At 40.3% G+C, this 18,788-nt stretch overlaps 1 protein-coding gene across 9 annotated transcripts in view; it reads right to left on the bottom strand.

Annotated features, from left to right (window-relative positions):
* Positions 1–18,788, bottom strand: part of GRIA4 (glutamate ionotropic receptor AMPA type subunit 4) — a 229,730-nt gene that overhangs the window by 57,333 nt on the left and 153,609 nt on the right. For 8 of the 9 annotated variants that reach the window (XR_002412191.2, XM_005501476.4, XM_021286311.2 and 5 more), the window contains exons 7-10: positions 18,595–18,762; positions 16,887–16,991; positions 8,901–9,011; positions 550–756 (exon numbers count right to left, since the gene is read on the bottom strand). Coding sequence is in view for 8 of the 9 variants with exons in the window: in XM_005501476.4 (XP_005501533.1) it covers positions 550–756; positions 8,901–9,011; positions 16,887–16,991; positions 18,595–18,762 (591 nt within the window). In the remaining variant the exon portion in view is untranslated. Of the gene's footprint in view, positions 1–549; positions 757–4,503; positions 7,579–8,900; positions 9,012–16,886; positions 16,992–18,594; positions 18,763–18,788 lie in introns of those variants that run through there. The other variant, XM_005501478.4, reaches the window with a different exon arrangement.

The following is an 18,788-nucleotide window of genomic DNA, read 5'->3' as shown; positions in this document are numbered from 1 at the left end:
TTGTATAACATAATGCTCTTAATTCTTGAACTTACCAGGTTTGCCCTCAAATTTTATCATTGATGTTCATCTTAAAAGTCTGCCTTAATTCTGAATTGCCTAATTGTGTACTTGTCTGTATTGGTTTGTTGTATTTGTTTGATATATGATGGTGGATTCTCCACTTCTTGAAGCAGACCAAGACTCCAGCCTTTTTGAAAAGATCTGTCTACCATTCCATGAAAATGAGTCATACTCTTCCCAACTAAGTTTTACAATGGATCAGGAATAGATGGTTTCTAACATTATTTCTATAATTCGTGAATTTTTAAGGGATGTGAAAACTATGGATGTTCTAATAATACACGGTACTAGTTGAACAAGTAGTGGAATTTCCATGAAACTTTGGTTTTCTCTTGAAAATAAATGACAGCACAGAGATCTGAAACAGAATTCTGTTTCTCTTCTGTGACTTTGAGGTTAAATAAAATGCACATATACTTCCTTTTTATAACTAATACTCTAATACTATGAGAAATTAAATCCTGCTTCAAAAGTTGGTATGCTTACCCCATAAACAAGTTCTCCCACCATCCCATTCCAGATTTTTGTCTCTGGATCCCTTGCTCCATATTTTCCATCAGGAACAATGGCAATTTTGTACTTGATACCAATATGTTTTGCAATTTCTGACGCCAGATCTACACAGTATCCTTCAAACTTGTCATTCCCTTCAAAGGTATCATGGTTTTTCTTGAACATAACATATGGGGCTTCCTATAATGAAAGAAGGAGAACTGTAAAGGAGAAGTATACTGAATATACTCTGAAAAGTAACATATCATCTATTGACGGAACAATACACATTTTATCAAAAGTTCATGGACAGTATTAGCACATCTAAATTAAAATGTATGAACAGGAATCCTTCTGGAAAGGTATACTATTTACACTGTAATTTGGCTTATACATTTCACAAGATTTATCAACCTTAGAAATCATGAACACAAAAAACATTAAAGAATGCATATACATTTAACTTTGTTTTAAATGAAAGACCTTAGTTCAGTATATGCTAAATTTAAAGCATGAATAGAGGTTGAACCTATGTGTGCAAAAGACTGTGGGATAATGCAAGGTGTAATTTATGCTTTTGACTTCAGTAAGTGAGTGCATCCTCTAAGATGGTGTGGTTACTACCTATGTAATTTCAGATGCACAGCCTGAATGATTTGCTTTCTTGGGATTTAGAATGCATAATTACTAAGAGGTTACATAAATTTTAGTGAGAACATAGAAATACATTCCCGATGAAGCATGTATCTTCCCCTTTGAATAAACAGTGTAGATGCTGCAAGGTCTTTTAGGATGAGTCTAAGCAATATACATGGACAAGAATGGTATTAAGCTGACACTGCATGAACTGTATGACATGCTGTATGAAAAAGAAGTACAAAAATATTTTTGGATGGTGAGTGCCATTGAAAACAAGTAAAACCTGTCTCAAATAGTGGATCTTTCATTCCCTGTATGAACTATACTACCACAATAGTGAATATTACATGACCAGGAAATCAAGGTCTTATTGGGAAAACAAGGTTACATTTTTCTTTTTTGTTGTGTGGATTCAGACTTTAGCAATCATTATGTAAAACTATACTTTATGGTCTATTTTAAAATACTTCACATAATTCATATTCATAGCCAGTTCCAGATAAAATACTTGTCACTAATGTCACCCTTTGTTTGAATTTACATCACAAAATAGTGGCTTAAGTTTCCTCTGTGCTGGCCCTGGCAAATGTTGGTTTTCTGACACCAACCTTCCTACATGCATAATTAGCAGAGAAAAAAAAATAAAGGTAAACATATCACAGAATCACAGAACATTAGGGATTGGAAGGGACCTCAAAAGATTATCTAGTCCAACCCTCCTGCCAGAGCAGGAACACTCAGATGAGGTTACACAGGAAGGTGTCCAGGCAGGTTTTGAATGTCTCCAGAGTAGGAGACTCCACAACACCCCTGGGCAGCCTGTTCCAGTGTCTGTCACCCTTACTAAGAAGTTTCTTCTCAAATTTAAGTGGAACCTCTTGTGTTCCAGTTTGAACCCATTGTCCCTTGTCCTACCATTGGCTGTCACCGAGAAGAGCCTGGCTCCATCCTCATGACACTCCCCCTTTATATATTTGTAAACATTAATAAGGTCACCCCTCAGTCTCCTCCAAGCTAAAGAGACCCAGCTCCCTCAGCCTTTCCTCATAAGAGAGATGCTCCACTCCCTTAATCATCTTTGTTGCCCTGCGCTGGACTCTTCTCCAGCAGTTCTCTGTCCTTCTGGAACTGAGGGGCCCAGAACTGGACACAATATTCCAGGTGTGGTCTCACCAGGGCAGAGTAGAGGGGAAGGAGAACCTCTCTTGACCTACTATCCACCCTCCTTCTAATACACCCAAGGATGCCATTGGCCTTCCTGGCCACAAGGGCACAGTGCTGGCTCATGGTCATGAACCAGGACCCCCAGGTCCCTTTCCCCTAAGCTGCTCTCGAATAGGTCATTCCCCAATTTATACTGGAACCTGGGGTTGTTCCTGCCCAGATGCAAGACTCTACACTTTCCCTTGTTATATTTCATTAAATTTTTCCCTGCCCAACTCTCCCACCTGTTCAGGTCTTGCTGGATGGCAGCACAGCCTTCTGGTGTGTCAGCCACTCCTCCAGGGAGCAGAGCAGTAGATCTTTGCAGTAGATCTTGATTTTGGGAAGTATTTTGGGCACATGAAGCAAATATTCCTCACTCATGTAGGCTTTTTGTTCCCATGAGAAGAAAACCCAACATCTGAGTCTTTCTACATATGTTATTGCACAAAAACGGTTAAAAATAAACAGGGGTGAAAAATACTATGTCTCCGGACTGTGATTTAGACAACTGCTAGGTAGTAATACAAACAAGTCTTGTCTCCATATGTGGACTCTCCTTACAAGTTTCAGTTACATTTGCTTTGTGCACCTGAAAAGCAATTTTGTTTTTCAAACAACAGAGTTAGTGACTGCTATCTCTTCTGATTTAACCTTTCTTAAAAATCCCAAGCCAAAGGCATACAATAAAGTCACACCAGGAAATAATAATTCTGGAGAGCGACACGAAGCAGACAGGCACAGAGGAGGCCAGGTCAGCCTGCTCATTCTCCCAAACCTCAGACACCGTGCTTCTGCCTGCAACTCATCACTGACAGGGCTGCTACAGAAAAAAACATTTCAACTATCTCTGTACAGCAAAGTGTCAGATGCCTTATTTTTCCTGTTAAAGACTAACTAAACTTCAGCCCTCCTCCCCATGTGTTCTGCAAGGGAACGCTGAGAAGGGAAACAGTGGGGTCCAATATCATTATTGGTAGGTGCAAGCAGTGGCAATCCCATCCAGTGGAGGCACCATCAAGTAAGACCTCAGAAGACCTGGGTTCTGGCAGGGATCTGTTGGGTGACTTGGAGGAATTGCATTGGATCTCCCCCCATCCACTCCTCTTTCTATGCACTCTGGTCTTACTGATTTAGAGCAAAACATACCCAGGAACACCTCTTATAATGCAATTCTCTCATAGAGTAATGTAGTACCTCTTGCTGTGACTGCTTTAAAAGAAGTAGCAATTGAGCGAGATCTGCCAGTGTGAAACAATACAATTACAAATAATGGGAACGCCTACTACCTTCTGCTTATTATGTTGTCCTTTCCCTCCTACCTATGTTACACAGAATAAATAACGGATTCTTTAATTGTTGTGCCTGCTTTACCTGCCAAATAATGCGAGATGTTTTGTCAAGGTAAAATTTGATGGGGGGATGTGAGTGTGACTGTTTGCAAAAAAAAATCAAATAGTAGCACTAGTTCTAAATTCTATCCATTTCAGACTTTGGGGATGTTTAAAAATAATGAGATATTCAGATGTTATTATGATAACACCAGGGCTAAGTTTTACTGGTTTGCTAACAAGCAGCTTACACAGATGAACTTGCAAGGTCACACTGCAAAGTCAAGAAATATCTGAATTGATGAATAGCATATATTCAGTCATATCTTGATGCTCTTTTCTATCTATGGCACTGAAAAATATGGTGGGTTTTTTGTTTTGTTTTCTGTACAATCTATTACAATAGTATTTTCTAAATTGTAGTAGTGTAACCATGCTAATCTAAAGATAAAAGAGGTACAAGACATCTGTGGAGATGTAATATCTTCTATTAGATCGGCTGAAATAGCTGACAACAGTAGGCATACTTTTTCACCATTTCTGGTTATAGAATCTTGTCTAATAAAAAATATTACTTCTCCCCACCCTCTTTGTATTTACTGCATTTTAGAACTATAAACTCTTAACCTACTGATGTAAAATACAGGTTTGACTTGCTGCTGAATGAGGTTTAACACCGCAATATTTGCAAGATTTCAGCTGCTTAATGTTATTCCATGGGGTAGTAAATCAAGGAAATGTCCACATTAAAATGATCAATGACTAGCACGGAACAGATATTTGAAATGGTGCAAGCTTTACTTATATAATTCACAATTTTAAAACAATACTTAACATTTGTAAATACAAGTTGATGTCTGCAACAATTACCTTTATAGATGTAAACAAATCATTCCACCATATTGGCACAAATTCATGTGTACAGTAAAATGCTCACAACTGATGATGATTCATACTATAAGGGAAGCTGCATAAAGTAACTAATCCAAATACCAAAAAGATCTACGTTTGTCTTTCCTGTTCTAAAGTTCATTTTAAAATCTTTAAACATTTTAAAAATAATTTGTAAAAGTGACAAATATCTGTGCAAGGAAATGTCTCATTTTTTGGAACAGGAGTGGCACACATTATCACACTTTATTCTGAAAGAAACTTCTCTAGACGTCAATGGAAGGTTTTTTGGTTTTTGGTGTTTTTTCTGAATAAAGTGTCCAGGATTCGGTTTGAAGTCTTTATTATTGTCATGCAACAAACTTCATTTTTTTTTTCTTCAGTATACTAAATAATTTAATAGAATTTTTAATGAAAAAATATTTTTCTATTATGAGAAAGAAGGTTATAGTTAGAATTTTTGAGGTAAGACTCCATAAAGAGTATATCAGTCAAAACAATGTGGGTGGTTCTCAGTCACCTAATGAAAGTTATCTGTCATCTGAAATGCCCTAGGGTAACCTGCTTGATCTCCAAGTGCTGTTCTGCAGGTCCTTTGTGCTAACCCTTTACTGAGAGGTCCAATATTCTCAGTGTTAGGCATCCACTTATGGGCCACTGAATCACCTTCTAAATCTTTTTGGATTTTGGTGAAAATTTACATACTTGGGGCACAACTTATCCTGTATGCCTGAAACAACATACACTGACTGAGACATCCAGGTAGTGTAGTCATATATGGTGTGAGACAGGCAAATGTCACCCTGCCAGTTTAAGAAATAGGGGGTAGGCAGTATATCCTAGAGCATCTTAAATGTCACTGAGTGCTTATAAGTGGGCAACTGAATCAATACCCTTTGTAAAGTCATCTGCATTTAGGTGACTCCATCGTTAACTAGATCCTCCCCTTCAAGCTTAATCTGCCAACACTAAAACTATCTCATTAAAATATTGAGCTGGAAGCTACAATACAGACACAGCTCATGTATGTCAAGCTTTGGTTCCAAAGGATTTTTGTGAATTGGTACAGAGTTGGCTGTACCATGAAATAGATTTGAGAGTTTGGAGTAGTTTTCCCAGCCTACTCCCCTATATTCTACCTCAACAACTTGTCACTGTATTTCTAAACTTGCTAAATTGGAGATGATCATTCTTCCTATCTGGATAAGTCATTAATTTTACTTCAGTATTAGAGGAGAGCTGCACATGGCATACATTCTCCAGTCATTCAATGAGCCTACTGTGCACTTGGAGACCCCAAACCCTCCCTGGAGGGAATCCTTCTGCACACGGGTAGCAGATCTGTCCTTTCCAGAGGGGCAGATGTGCAGAAAGCTGTGCATCACATGAGGTGCGGGACACAGCTCCCTCCCAGGACTATAAAAAGGAGGTCTGCACGGCAGCTGGCAGAGTAAAGAGAATCAGCTGCTCTTGCTGCCACCTCTCCCTGGGCTGCTCCTTCACCACACGACTAACTGGAGATCGGTTGAGAGCCTACGCACTAAAACAAAACTGTAAAATAAATTCTACATGCTCTCACTACGTTACAAATGAACATAACATTTTGCCAAGTAGAAAATACTGTACTAAGTTCTTTGAGTGCAGCACTGATTTGTTACAATGCACTTTCTATGCAATAGCCATACAGCCACATTACAGCAAAGTAAGCGCAGACACATAAAAAGTGAAGAAAGAGCGGGCAAATCAACTTATGCTACTTGGCTTCAGGCAAAAATTAAAGTAAGCCATGCTGAAAAATGTGTGAACTTCTCTTACGCTGCCGTGACACCTGTCTTTGAAGCCTGACAGCACTGGTTGCAGAAGCTTTTCATTTTAATGTTGAAAAATATGTATGCAACCAAAACTGTATGTGTCACCTACAATGGTTCAACTTCCCTTCAATGTGAAGAGGGCAAGGAAGAGGTGAAAAAGTCTCTGTATGGCATTTGCAATGACTATAATACAGAGAAAAGCAAAATAAAAGAATTCTGAAAGTTATTCTAGTTAAATGTATCCTTTCTTTGTGTGTGTGATCATATGCTTGTGGATGCTAATACATCGCCCTGGCAGGCCAGTATTAAGAATCATGGTTCTAAACTGCCTTCAGCATCATGTGTGCAGCTCCCAGTGGAGTCAATGGGAGATGGGCATGATAAGGCAGAATTCACCATACATTCTTATTCAAACCAAATTCTGATATATTTCTCTTGCACTATGATTTTCAAACACTGAAAGGGGACACTTTCGGCCAAGAAGCAGTGCTGCTTTGAAATAATTGCATTTATCCCAAAATGACATGCTGCAAAAAACACAGGGCATGCTTTGGAATATTAATTCAGCTTTTTGGTTTTGAAAATGATCCCACCAGTCCTTTCAATACAAGGACTGGAAAAGTTCTTTTGACAATAACCTTTATTATGCACATCAAAATGCTTCAATGCAAACAGGACAGGCAAGATAACACATTTTAAAAGCTTTCTTGTTTCCCTTTTTTTCCTTTCTAGCAAACATGAACCTTTTATACTACTTTTCATTATTATTTTTTACTTGATTCTCCTAAGCTTGGAGCTATTTATGGAAATTACAGTATTCATGTGCGGTAGCTTCAGTCAAAGATATCAGGATTGGTATGAGAGTGAAATTTCGACTGAAAGCTTGTTATTCACATCATTCTCTTCTCAGCTTGGCAAAGTTGAAGGTTAACATCATCTTTTCTAGACATTCAGATTAGTCACAGAACTTTTCTTGGAGGTTCAGTGCCTGGTCATCCAGTCAGAGGAACAGTAATCCATATGGAAAAATTAGCTCAATGCTACTAGACTGGTGGTTAATACTTGAGCCTTAGTTAGGAATGTTCGCAGCATCTTGGGACTCTTTTCTTCCTTGATCAATTTCTTAAAATAGGATTCTTCATCAGAGGCTGAAAAGAGGAGGACTGTACTGAAGTATATTTTTTTTTTCCATCACCAAGTCTTTTTTTTTTTTTTTTTTTTTAGGAAAAAAGATACAAATATTTTAAATGTCCCATGCAAAAACAAAATAAAATCAAATATAAAGTACACAGTTTGGTTAGGAGTTATATTCTGAATTCCTGTATAGTAGTTTGGTAGGTTTGTATCCTGGAATGATAATTTTCAACAGGAGATTCGTTAAGACATACTCAATGTATAAATGCTGATACACACTGCTGGAAATCTGGTAACTAACTGCATTTTTGAGTAAGAACATGTCTTGACACTTTCCTTTGGATTATTTTCAACCTTGTATTAAGTTAGAAAAATTATTTTTTAACAACACATACAGAAGATTCCTTCCCATTTGAAACACAGTTTATTCTAAAGGGTTAAAACATCTTGTCTAAATGAAGCAGGTAAAAAGGGCAGTGAAGTGAGATGTAAAGTCTTAAAAGCGGTCAGGTAAAGGTCACCCTTTGCCAGTTGGCTTTGACAAACATCAGCTTAAAAGGGCATGTCTGACTTTAGAGGGAAAATTGTTAAATATTTTGTTTAAAATACAGTTTTGTAAGAAACAAAGCTTTTGAAAGAATACGTGTTAAAAATGTAAATGAATGAAGCAACTGCATTTTCCTTTGCAACCACTCTTTAAAAACACCAAGAACACTGGAAAATCAAACACTTAATCTATTTAGATTCTATTAAAATGAAAATTTTATTGAAATGTTGAACAAACATATTAAGAAATATGTTCAAATGCATCTACTACATTCATATTTTCATTCATAATTAAAAATAGATAACCTAGTCCTGACTGGCTGACTAAACTACACAACTTAGAATTTTAGCTCTTGCTAATGTCATTTTTTAATTTATAATGTATCAACAAAAATGGACACTGGCATTGCAGACATGTCGTTTATACCCTTTGTTCAATTCTGTCACTTAGAGGTTTTGGGTTTTCCTTACAGTTTCTTGTGAGCCAACATTTATCTATTGGAGGTTGAAAGAATTCACTTACATTTCTGAGACTTACTCTAGTAAAAATTGGAAAAGACTGAAAAAAGGAAAAATATTACTGCAACTCAATTTTAAAAACCTGACTACATGTGAATCACTACATTAAATACATGCCAAAAAAACTGTACAGACATGACAGTCAAGATAATTAAGATATATGGCTCTCACCCTCCCACTAACCTAGGAACTGGCAGACTAAATTATACTATAAATAGAAACGAGATTGTGTCACACACCAGTACAAGCATTAAAAAAAGAAACACCTTACCAAAATTGTAGTGACAACCACCGTTCTATTCTCAATGGCTGAAGTGTCATTTCCAAGTGTTGGTTCATGCTGAATCAAAACTAATTTATCCATGTCATTCCAATAACCAACCTGCAAAACAAAATGTGTACAATTTGCAGTAGAAAAGTCAACATTCTGTCTATTTACAAATATAAATGATTATAAGAACTACAGAGTGATCTGAAAATAACTTTGTACCAAAGAAAGTGCTGTCATGTTCACAGACAGGTACATAGATGTACGTATCTAACACTTCTTGGGTATAGCATCTTGCACCATTGCTGCACAGTGTCACACCTGCTTTCGCTGCCTCTCAGCTGTTTCTGAATGACTTCAGCTACTTAATTCGACCAGAGGTACAATGTAATTCCCATTTTCAACAGTTCGATGTCTTCCTGGGGCGTAAACATGATATAAGAATTTTTTGCTTTCTACAAGTAATTTTTGATTCACTAATCCTCCAGATCTTCTGGTCTTAGAGAAGTGAAAGACATCTGGATGACAACTTTGCAATTCAACGGCTAATCTCAATTCCCTGCTTCATCATGGGCCTCCCAGGAGACCCCAACCTAGGCACTTCCACCAGGCTCCTTCCACTTAACTGCTGGCACTGACCTTTAGTACCTACATTAGAAGCCTTGTTATTAATCCAGTCTTTAAACTCTCTGGACAGACAGGCACCACCAGGCAGTGACTCAGCTCATGCAGGATAAGCATCCCTCCTATAAAAGTGCTTGCTTTCCCCACTGATTCTAAAGCATGGCAAGAGTGAGTTCACTCCAAAAGTACCTCTGCTGAGTGCCTGCAGGGAGGTAGAAAAATGAGGTTTTCCTTTCCCTGGCTGCATTTAGGCTGCCTCAGCCCCTCCCAGAGCAGCCTTAAGGTAAAACAGCTGCTTTGTTCATTGTTAGCAGAACTACTTTAGAGCCAGGTTTGAATTACTTGTTCTTGTATTCCCATGGAGAAAAAGAACATTTAATAGCAATATGCCTGCAGACAGAAGCCTTCCCTATACACAGACATCGCTCTTTGCAGTGCACACGTCTGGCGTTCAGTACAGCCTGCAGCTGTGCCCTGTGTCTTGGTGGTGATGCTGCTGGGCACAAGATGGGAGTCAACACCCTTTCCTGTGAGGGCCCAGGGATGCAGTGCTTGCTGTAAGACCAGATGGGATGAGGGCAGCCTGAGAAAAGGAGATTCGCTTTTTAACTTGTACTGATGTTTTCGGGAGCTGCCCAACGAACACTTAAAAATCTCCACATAGCCCCCCAAAATCCCCACAGGCTATGGAGTATGCCTTTGGATGGCCAAAAGAAGATAAGAGACCTAAAATACTCCACTGTTTTTGTACATCCTGGCCAGTCAGGATCTTACAGCATACTCATCTCCTCACTCCATGTGGTGACACCATGTTTAGTAGCGGTATGAGCAAGTGGCATTAATATTTCTGGATTTGGAGCTCTGCCCAATCATTTAATGTTGCCCTGTGAGGGGTTAGGTCTTCCTGATAGTGCTGTGTGCATGATGTCCACAGCACAAGGTGGATGCTGCAGAAATGGCAAGTAGTTCATGACAGTGGTCTCTTGTCTCTTACTTGGAGATGTCTACCTTCCCACCAATCATTTCAGCATGCAGGACCCTTAGCTGAAGCTGCTTTCACATCTAACCTGTGGCTCACTAGCAAACACCCTCCCTGTTCCCCTTCTTGCCATTGTCTTTCTGCAACTAGATCAGGCCTCTGGCAATGTTGCTGGGGAATGGCTCAGTGCATGTTCCTCTGACCCAGCGCTGACAGCACCCAGCTCTGTGTCAAACAGACAACACGCACACAAACATGCCAGCAGAGGAGTGCTCTTATCCCACCTAAAGGGACTCTCCAGGTTGCTGAGAACCTAATCGATTAAGCGACTGATCTTTTTTTTTTTTTTTTTTTTTTTTTTTCCCAGAAAAGGTGTGGATGGCAGCAATGACTTTAAAAGGTTCCTATCAAAGAGACACAATTCAAGCTGTCACAGCTCACTTTTCAGAAGCACCTGGGGACCAGTCAGCAGCAACTCCTCCATTCCTCCTTCCTTGACAAATCAGGAGTGCATGAGGCCAAGAGCTGGGAGAGAGGAACGTCTTGTCCATCTTACCAGAAGAGGAAAGGGAATTTTAGTGTAAAGTGGGCTCCAGAGAGAGCTCCGGTATAACTGTCTGTGCCAATGGACAGTCTGTGCCTTGGATGAAAAGCCTTCAGTATAATGGGGACTGGCTAAATGATCAGATCAGTTACGCAGCCAATATTAATTTTAACATTAATATAGAACCCAGACTACAATTCACCATCACAAAAGATTCTGCCTCCATGATGTGGAGAAACATCATGTTCAGATCAATGCGGCGATGTGATAGGAGGGTCTAAAACTGCAGCAGAGTGCTTTTGGTTTCTGGTCTCAGATGCATTAAAAATCCTGTATATTCTTAAAACAGCCAAGCTTCCTCTTGATTTTTACATTTACTATTTCATTCATTTCCTTTTTGATAATAATTTATGGAGAGGCAAGTAATTTTAGCAGTGCCCAGAGCAGTGTGCAGACACACCACAGAGAATTACAAATACATTAAGTAATTCAATATGAGTGAGTGTGATTGAATATTAATTAATTTTTTTTCTATTAGTGAAACAAACAAGCACAAGCTCTTGCCATGCACAACTTATGATGTATTTAGTTGAAATGTTCCTTTTCTCTTTGCAATTGTTATTACAGCACAGGAACCTTGGCTGAGGTGTCTGAAGCTAACAGGAATCTTCAGCATTGCTGATATAGTGGAAAGGGAGGTTTTCTTCCTAGTAGGATGCACTGCTAACAAATATTCTTTTTCATCCAGACAACCACAGAGCCATAGATACAACTGATAACTGAAAATGTCAAGTTCTTGTTACAGGCTGTGACCGGATAAAAGCAGAATATGTACACCAAAACCTGGCAGTTTGGGAAGCTCATTATAATAGTGAATGATTGTTTTTCATTGTGCAGTTCCTCACTGCTGGCAAGTTCGGAAGGAAAGCAGAAAATGAATGATGTACTGTGTTGTAGAATTAAGCATCATAGGAAAATGCAGACAGAGATAAAGGAGATTTTTTGAGGAATGGCAGTTATTTTTTAAAAGAATTTTAGCTTACGTGCACGGGTGTGAGCTTGCATGTGTGCATCTCAAACCAGTGCTGAAGTAACTCCAGAACTGGATTACTGAATAAATATAAGATATATCATGACACTTGTAGAAGTATATAAATTCATAGTCACTGAGAGAGCACTAAATAACAACATGCTTTCCAATAAATACCTCAAATCCACAAGGAAAATAAAAAAAAAACTCAAAGGATAGGATTGAATATCCAGATATTAAAACACTTTCAATTCTATTTGAATTGCAACTGGACCTTATAGCAGTTGCATCCACTAATACAGAGGCTGAATTTGTCTTTTAGGAAACAACATTGCGAAAGTATCTGCCCCAAAATAAATCTGTCACAACAGTTTGGCATCTGAATGTATAATGTCATTTCTGAAGGCTTGTGCACCTTGTAGCAACCACTGGAGTGCTCCTGCTGAAGCTCACAAGTCACGAAGGGCAACAGAATTCTCAAAAGTTTTGACAATAATTTTCCATGTTAGTTGCCAAGTTGGAATTTAGGGGTCAAATCTTAGACTGTCTTGTGCATGTGAATGTATCTGTATCTGCAGATGTGGATTCTTTGTTTACTTTTTTCCCTATTTATTTTAAAATCTTGGTGACATGATGAATAGTGAATGACAGAACCACAGAATGCTTGAGGTGGGAGGGGACCACTGGATGTCATTTGGTCCTACCCCACAGCTCAACCTAGAGTCACCTTCCCAGGACCGTGTCTGAATGGCTTTTGAATATCTCCCAAGGATGGTGACTCCCCAACCTTCCTGGCCAACATGTTCCAGTACTTGGTCACCCACACAGTAAAAAAGTGTTCCATGATGTTCAAAGGGAACCTCCTGTGTGTCAGTTTGTGCCCATTGCCTCTGGTCCTGTCCCTGGGCACCACTGAAAAGACCCCAGGTCCACCTTCTTTGCACCCTCCCTTCAGGTATTTGTACACATTGATACGATCCTCACAAGAAGCACATCCTTTGCTTCTCCAGGCTGAACAGTCCCAGCTTTCCCAGCCTCTCACAGAAGAGATGTTCCAGTCCCTTAATTGTATTTGTGGCCCTTTGCTGGACTCTCTCCAGTATGCTCATGTCTCCCTTGTAATGAGAAGCCCAGAATTGGACGTAGTTCTCCAGGTATGGCCTCACCAGTGCTGAGTAAATGGGAAGGATTGCCTCCCTTGACTTGCTGCCAATACTTTGTCTAATGCAGCCCAAGATACCATTAGCTGCCTTTGCTGCAAGGGCCCGTTGCTGGCTTATGTTCCACTTGGTGTCCACTAGGACCCCGGTACCTTTTCTTCCAAGCTGCTTTCCAGCTGGGTGGCCCCCAGCACATATTGTTTTCTGGGACTGTTACTTCCCAGGTGCAGGATTATTGCTCTCACTTTTCCTTGTTGAACTTCATGAGGTTCCTGTCAGGTCATTTCTCCAGCCTGTCGAGGTCCCTCTGCAGGGCAGCATGACCCCCTGACACATCAGCCACTCCCCCCATTCTGGTGTCATTAGCAAACTTGCTGGTGGTATATTCTGTCCCAGATCAATATAATTAATTAAGATTTTAAATGGGAGGACTGGACCAAATTTTGAACCCTGGGGTACACCACTGACTACTAAGCTCCAGTTAGAATTCAGACCACTGACCACCATCCCCTGGGCCTGGTCCTTCAGCCAGGTTTCAGTCCACCTCATTGCTTATCCAGCCCATACACCAATAGCTTCTCTAGGAGCATTTTACAGGAAACAGTGTCAAAGGTCATAGTGAAGTCTGGGTAGACAGGGTAGACAATATCCACTGCTCTCCCTTCATCAACCAGGCCAGTCATTTCATTGTAGAAGTTCATCAGTTGGTGAAGTCAGCCATGCTGACTACTCATGATTTTCTTGTCCTTAAGGTGCCTGGAACTGGTTTCCAAGAATAGCTGCTCTATCACCTTCCCAGGGATCAAGGTGTAGTTCCCTGGATTCTCCTTCTTGCCCTTCTTGAAGAGAGGAGTGACATTTATTTTCTTTCAGTCTTTGAGCACTTCTCCCATTTGCCATGATCAACCAAAGATTACTGAGTGTGTCCTCACAATTACATCGACCAGCTCCTTCAGGACTTGTGGCTGTATCCCATAAGGACCCACAGATTTATGTATGTCCAGTTTGCTTAAGTATTCCCTGACCCGATCCTCTTCCACCAACGGTACATCTTCCTTACTCCAGACTCTCACCCTTGTCTCTGGGACCTGGGATTCCTGAAGGCTGGTGTTGTTCTGTGAGGCAAAGGTGCTAATCACTACCTCAGCCTTTTCCATGTTCTGTGTTGTCTCACCAGCAGATATTGGGGTGGTTAAAGTCCCCCTTGACAACCAGGGCCCGTGAGCGTGAGGCTGTTCCTATCTGTCTGTAGAGGGCCTGATCCACTTGTTTTCCCTGGTCAGGTGGCATAGAGCAGACACCCACTATAATGTCACCTTGACCTGTCCTTTTTTTAATTCTAACCCATAATCTCTCAGCTGGCTCCTCATCCATCCCCAGGCAGAGCTCCATGCACTCCAGCTGCTCTCACCTATATGGCCACTTCCCCTCTCTCCTGCCTGTCCTTCCTAAAGAGACTATATCCCTCCACTGCAACACTCCAGCCATGGGAGCCACCCCACTACATCTCCACAATCCTTCTCCTCACACCCTTTCCCCTCACTAGCAGGTTTTGTTATCGTTCTGCAGACAAGAACCAAGTAAGAAATGCTGTATAAATGAAACTAATATGAGCATTGGCTACTGTTTCCCATTTTACTAAACTATATGGAAGTCTGCCTCTGACTCGCTGTGCCATTTTGTAATGCTCTGTTTACAACCTTAAAGCTGTGGGCAACAAAAATCTCTTTTCCAAAGATTAGAGGCATGCTTGACTCTGACTAGAAAGGCAAGTCCTGAAAAGATAGCGCTGGGTGACTCATAAGTCATGTTATGCAGGACACAAGAAGAAGACATTGAAAGTGAAGGCTTCTTAGTTCAATTAAGTATAGCCATTTCTCACGTATTATATAGGATTTGTCAGGCTGGAGCACAGAATTAGTCCAATGATCACATATAAAATACTATGTAATACATGAGAAATAAATTCTTGTGAGTAGCCAGATCTGTCTAAGCTGTTACAGCTTGTTATATCAAAGACAGGTAATGGCTTGAGAATTGCAGAGAGACATGCCTGAAAAGGTAAGAAAAGCACTTTGGGCCTCTAGCACACCACAGACGTAAGCTCCTCTATTTGCAGCCACCCTCCTCTTAAATTCCAGGCAAGAAGAGAGGGTGGGGACATCCCTGCAGTGGTGCCAGCCACCTCTCCCAAAACAGGTGACAAATGTTGGAACACGAACAACAGGCCACTTCTGACAGTTTGCCACTGAGCAAACTCCCTCATGAGTTACTGAAGTGGTGACCTAATTAACCTCTTCTTTTCCACCCTGCATTGCCTCCTGTATAACTGGAACCAAGGACGGAAAGGTCACATTTCACCACTTGCCTTTGATGCACCCCAGCCCCCCCGTGCACCCTCCTGGCTGCTGACAGTGCAGGGTGCAGGAGGGGCAGCACGGTCAGATACATTGCCTGGCCAGGGACACTGCACTTCCCAAGAGAAGAGGAAGACAGACTCACCTTTCCCAATTTATTCTTCAGCCATCTGTCATACTTTCAAGAGGTAACTGCACCAATATGTCTCATACACAGGCACATGCTTTGCTGTGGTCTACAGCTCTATGCTATGATATACTGGAAATTTGTTCATCCCATTGTGTAATTCTGCTCTGGGTCTGCAGTTTTACACTCTGCCTCCTCATCCCTATGGCATGTAACTGTCTTCAGGGACACACAGTTCACCTGGGGTACTATTTACTGGGCTTGTCACCTCTGGCCTAACAGCACAGCACCATTTAATTCAATTCTGATTGCTTTGGCCCTACTCAAGCAGCCATGGTTCTCCTATTCACCATCAGCTTCCCTCTTTTCCTTGTTCTGATGACCTCACAAACAAAACAGGCCACAGGAAATACAATCCTTGAGGCCTGGGTACATTTTCTGCTCTTTATTTTATACTATGGAAAGTGGATGAATTTTGACACAGCTGAGAAAGTGTTAACAAAGTAGCCAGGCTGACTTTTCCAAAGTGATTAGGGTGAGTGATAAGGTATGTGCATTCAGACATGGAGGATCTGCTTGGGCATAGGTGTTAATGTGCATTTAACTAAGTTGCTTTCAAGCAACCAATCAAGCACACAGGATTAGATACTCTAATTAATTTCAGAAAATATAAGTGTTCAGGGCATTCTCTCTTCCACCTCTCTTCTTTCCTTTCCCCCTTAAAAGCCCTATGGGAGTTATAGCCTATGATTCATGTTTACACAGAACATTCAGATGACCCCACCTAAAAATGTTGGTAATTCGCAAGAGAAAAATTGTTGGAGAAGATACAAGAAATGTCTACTATTCAGTGTTCTGACCATTTTCTATCACCCAGCAGCCTAGCAACATGCCATCCAGCTGCTTTTCATTACTGTGCTTGACTGACTGACATCCACCAGTCCAAGACACATGCTTGTTTTTGTGTTCCCCAATTTGTTGCACTGAATAATAGTATCTAGTAGCAAATTAAGCTTAAACCTGCATTCACCAGAACTACTACACATATATTCAATATAGATTATTTTTTTAAACCTTACAGAATCCAGTTTAATATGTTTGCACAATCATTTAATCATACATAACTCCTCTATAAGATGTCAGGATAGTAAACACTGTCAGCACGTACCTTCCGAGGGCCTGTGTTTTTCAGCTCAAAGACATCCATGGTGTAGTTGACTCTGCGACCATAGTGGTCAAACTGAACATTTCCTGTCAATCCTTGTATTCGAACCTACAAATCGAAGAAAAAGCAGCATGAAGATCCAGCTTTACATACTTTAATCCACATGTCACAAAGCAGTGAAAGTTATCCTGGCTATGTCCTTAAATTACCATAACAACACCACTGTAGAATAGTCAGGTATTATAAAGTAAAAATTTAGTTACTTGGCTCAAAATAGGCTTAGATATACCACTATCTAAGTGCTAACAAAGACACACAATGGACCTTTTATTTTTTTATGCTGTGTGGCTCAACACTTTCCAGCTGCAGATCCGAAAGGAAGTACATTTTTTACCATTCTCATCACTCCTGTGGAATATTTAAGATGACATGAAATAAACCCAAAGGATGTTTTGCCTGAGCTCATATATCCTTTTAGTTCACACTCTGGTGGTTTAAATGTACAAATTGAGATTCTACTGCTCATCAAGGTAAACTTGACAACAGTCTTGGCCCCAGTAAAGCGATTTACTGTCACAGAAGATGGTTGACATGCACAGGGCCTGAAAAGAGTGTTTTCAAGTCCCAGAGTGGAGAAGGACAGATGTAATGGCATAAAATTTCTTGGGGCAGTTTTCTACCACCTGTGTTTCAGCTGAAACCAGAACTCTGTTTTTTCCTCCAGTGCTTTTCTGCCTCACCAAAGGATACTCAGAGTGTGGTCATCATCCCAAAGAACCCACAGCCATATTGCTGCTGGCTTTGATTCTATCAGGATCCAGTCCTGCAAACCTCTTTGGCTGGATTTGAAGGCTCATGCTGTCCATCCAAACACAGAAGCCTGACCTCATGCTTCTCTCAATTTTCAGAGATCTGTGCGTCTGCATGGAGTATGTGAAGCACACAAGATGCTTTATTTCTATCCCTAAGAGTCAGGATGTGGATTTAAACCACTAACTCTTTCCCTCTGTCTATTTCTATCTCTGCAGATTTTTCTCCAGGACTAAACCTTGGCTTCTAGGCACAGAGCTGCCAGCTCTGTCAGCAGTCCCTTCTTCTCAGCAGTTTCTTCTCAGTGGAGCCTGCTCATTTGCAATGATTTAAATTCTACTGCAGGATTTTTATTTTCTTACTGTCCCATTCAAAGGAAAGGCTAAATCTTCTTGACAGAGATCTGGAACTTTCTAGGCATTCACATTCATCAGGAATTCAAAATCCTGACATCAGAGAGCAATAGCTCTGGGTTATTTCTTTTTAAAGAAAAAAATACTACCTATGTGATTTCCCTGGGAGAAATCTACTTTTATTCAGGACGACAGAAACATATTTGAAAGGTTATCTTATCTAGCTATACATTTTTCCTTAAATTACAGTATCTGTATAGCCAGGCATATAATGCAAAAGTAACACATGAGTTCACCAGTTCAGTGGAGGAAGTCCTAACTATCTTAATAGAATTAATAGTAGTTCAAATAGTAGTAGTTCTCCTCTGCCTTCATTACAATTTACAAAGCAGAACAAGAAGAAGAGCCTCAGCTGTTCCCAAATGGCAAAAGAAAAAGAGATTTCCCCTCTCCCATTAGTAACCTCATATGTAATATTTTCCAAATCATATAATATACAACTAGAATCCAATATTCACAAAGATCACTAGAATAAGGCCCACCCTTACCTGTTTTAATGTCCGCTCCATATCAATTCCTTGACCCCATGGGGCTGCAGGATTAGCAAGACAATCACCAGCATTTCCTCTCCTTGAAATATCAATTTTCTGTCTTCTAAGATTACGGAAAGTTTCAGCCATCACAAGTACTCCATCGTATGTTAACGCAGATGTATACTAAATAGATGGACAAAAACTCTGCT

This window comes from Columba livia, chromosome 1, assembly GCF_036013475.1.
Source record: "Columba livia isolate bColLiv1 breed racing homer chromosome 1, bColLiv1.pat.W.v2, whole genome shotgun sequence".
Taxonomy (NCBI): Eukaryota; Metazoa; Chordata; class Aves; order Columbiformes; family Columbidae; genus Columba; species Columba livia.
Note: the sequence above shows the minus strand (reverse complement) of the source record. Positions and strands in the feature narration are given on the sequence as shown.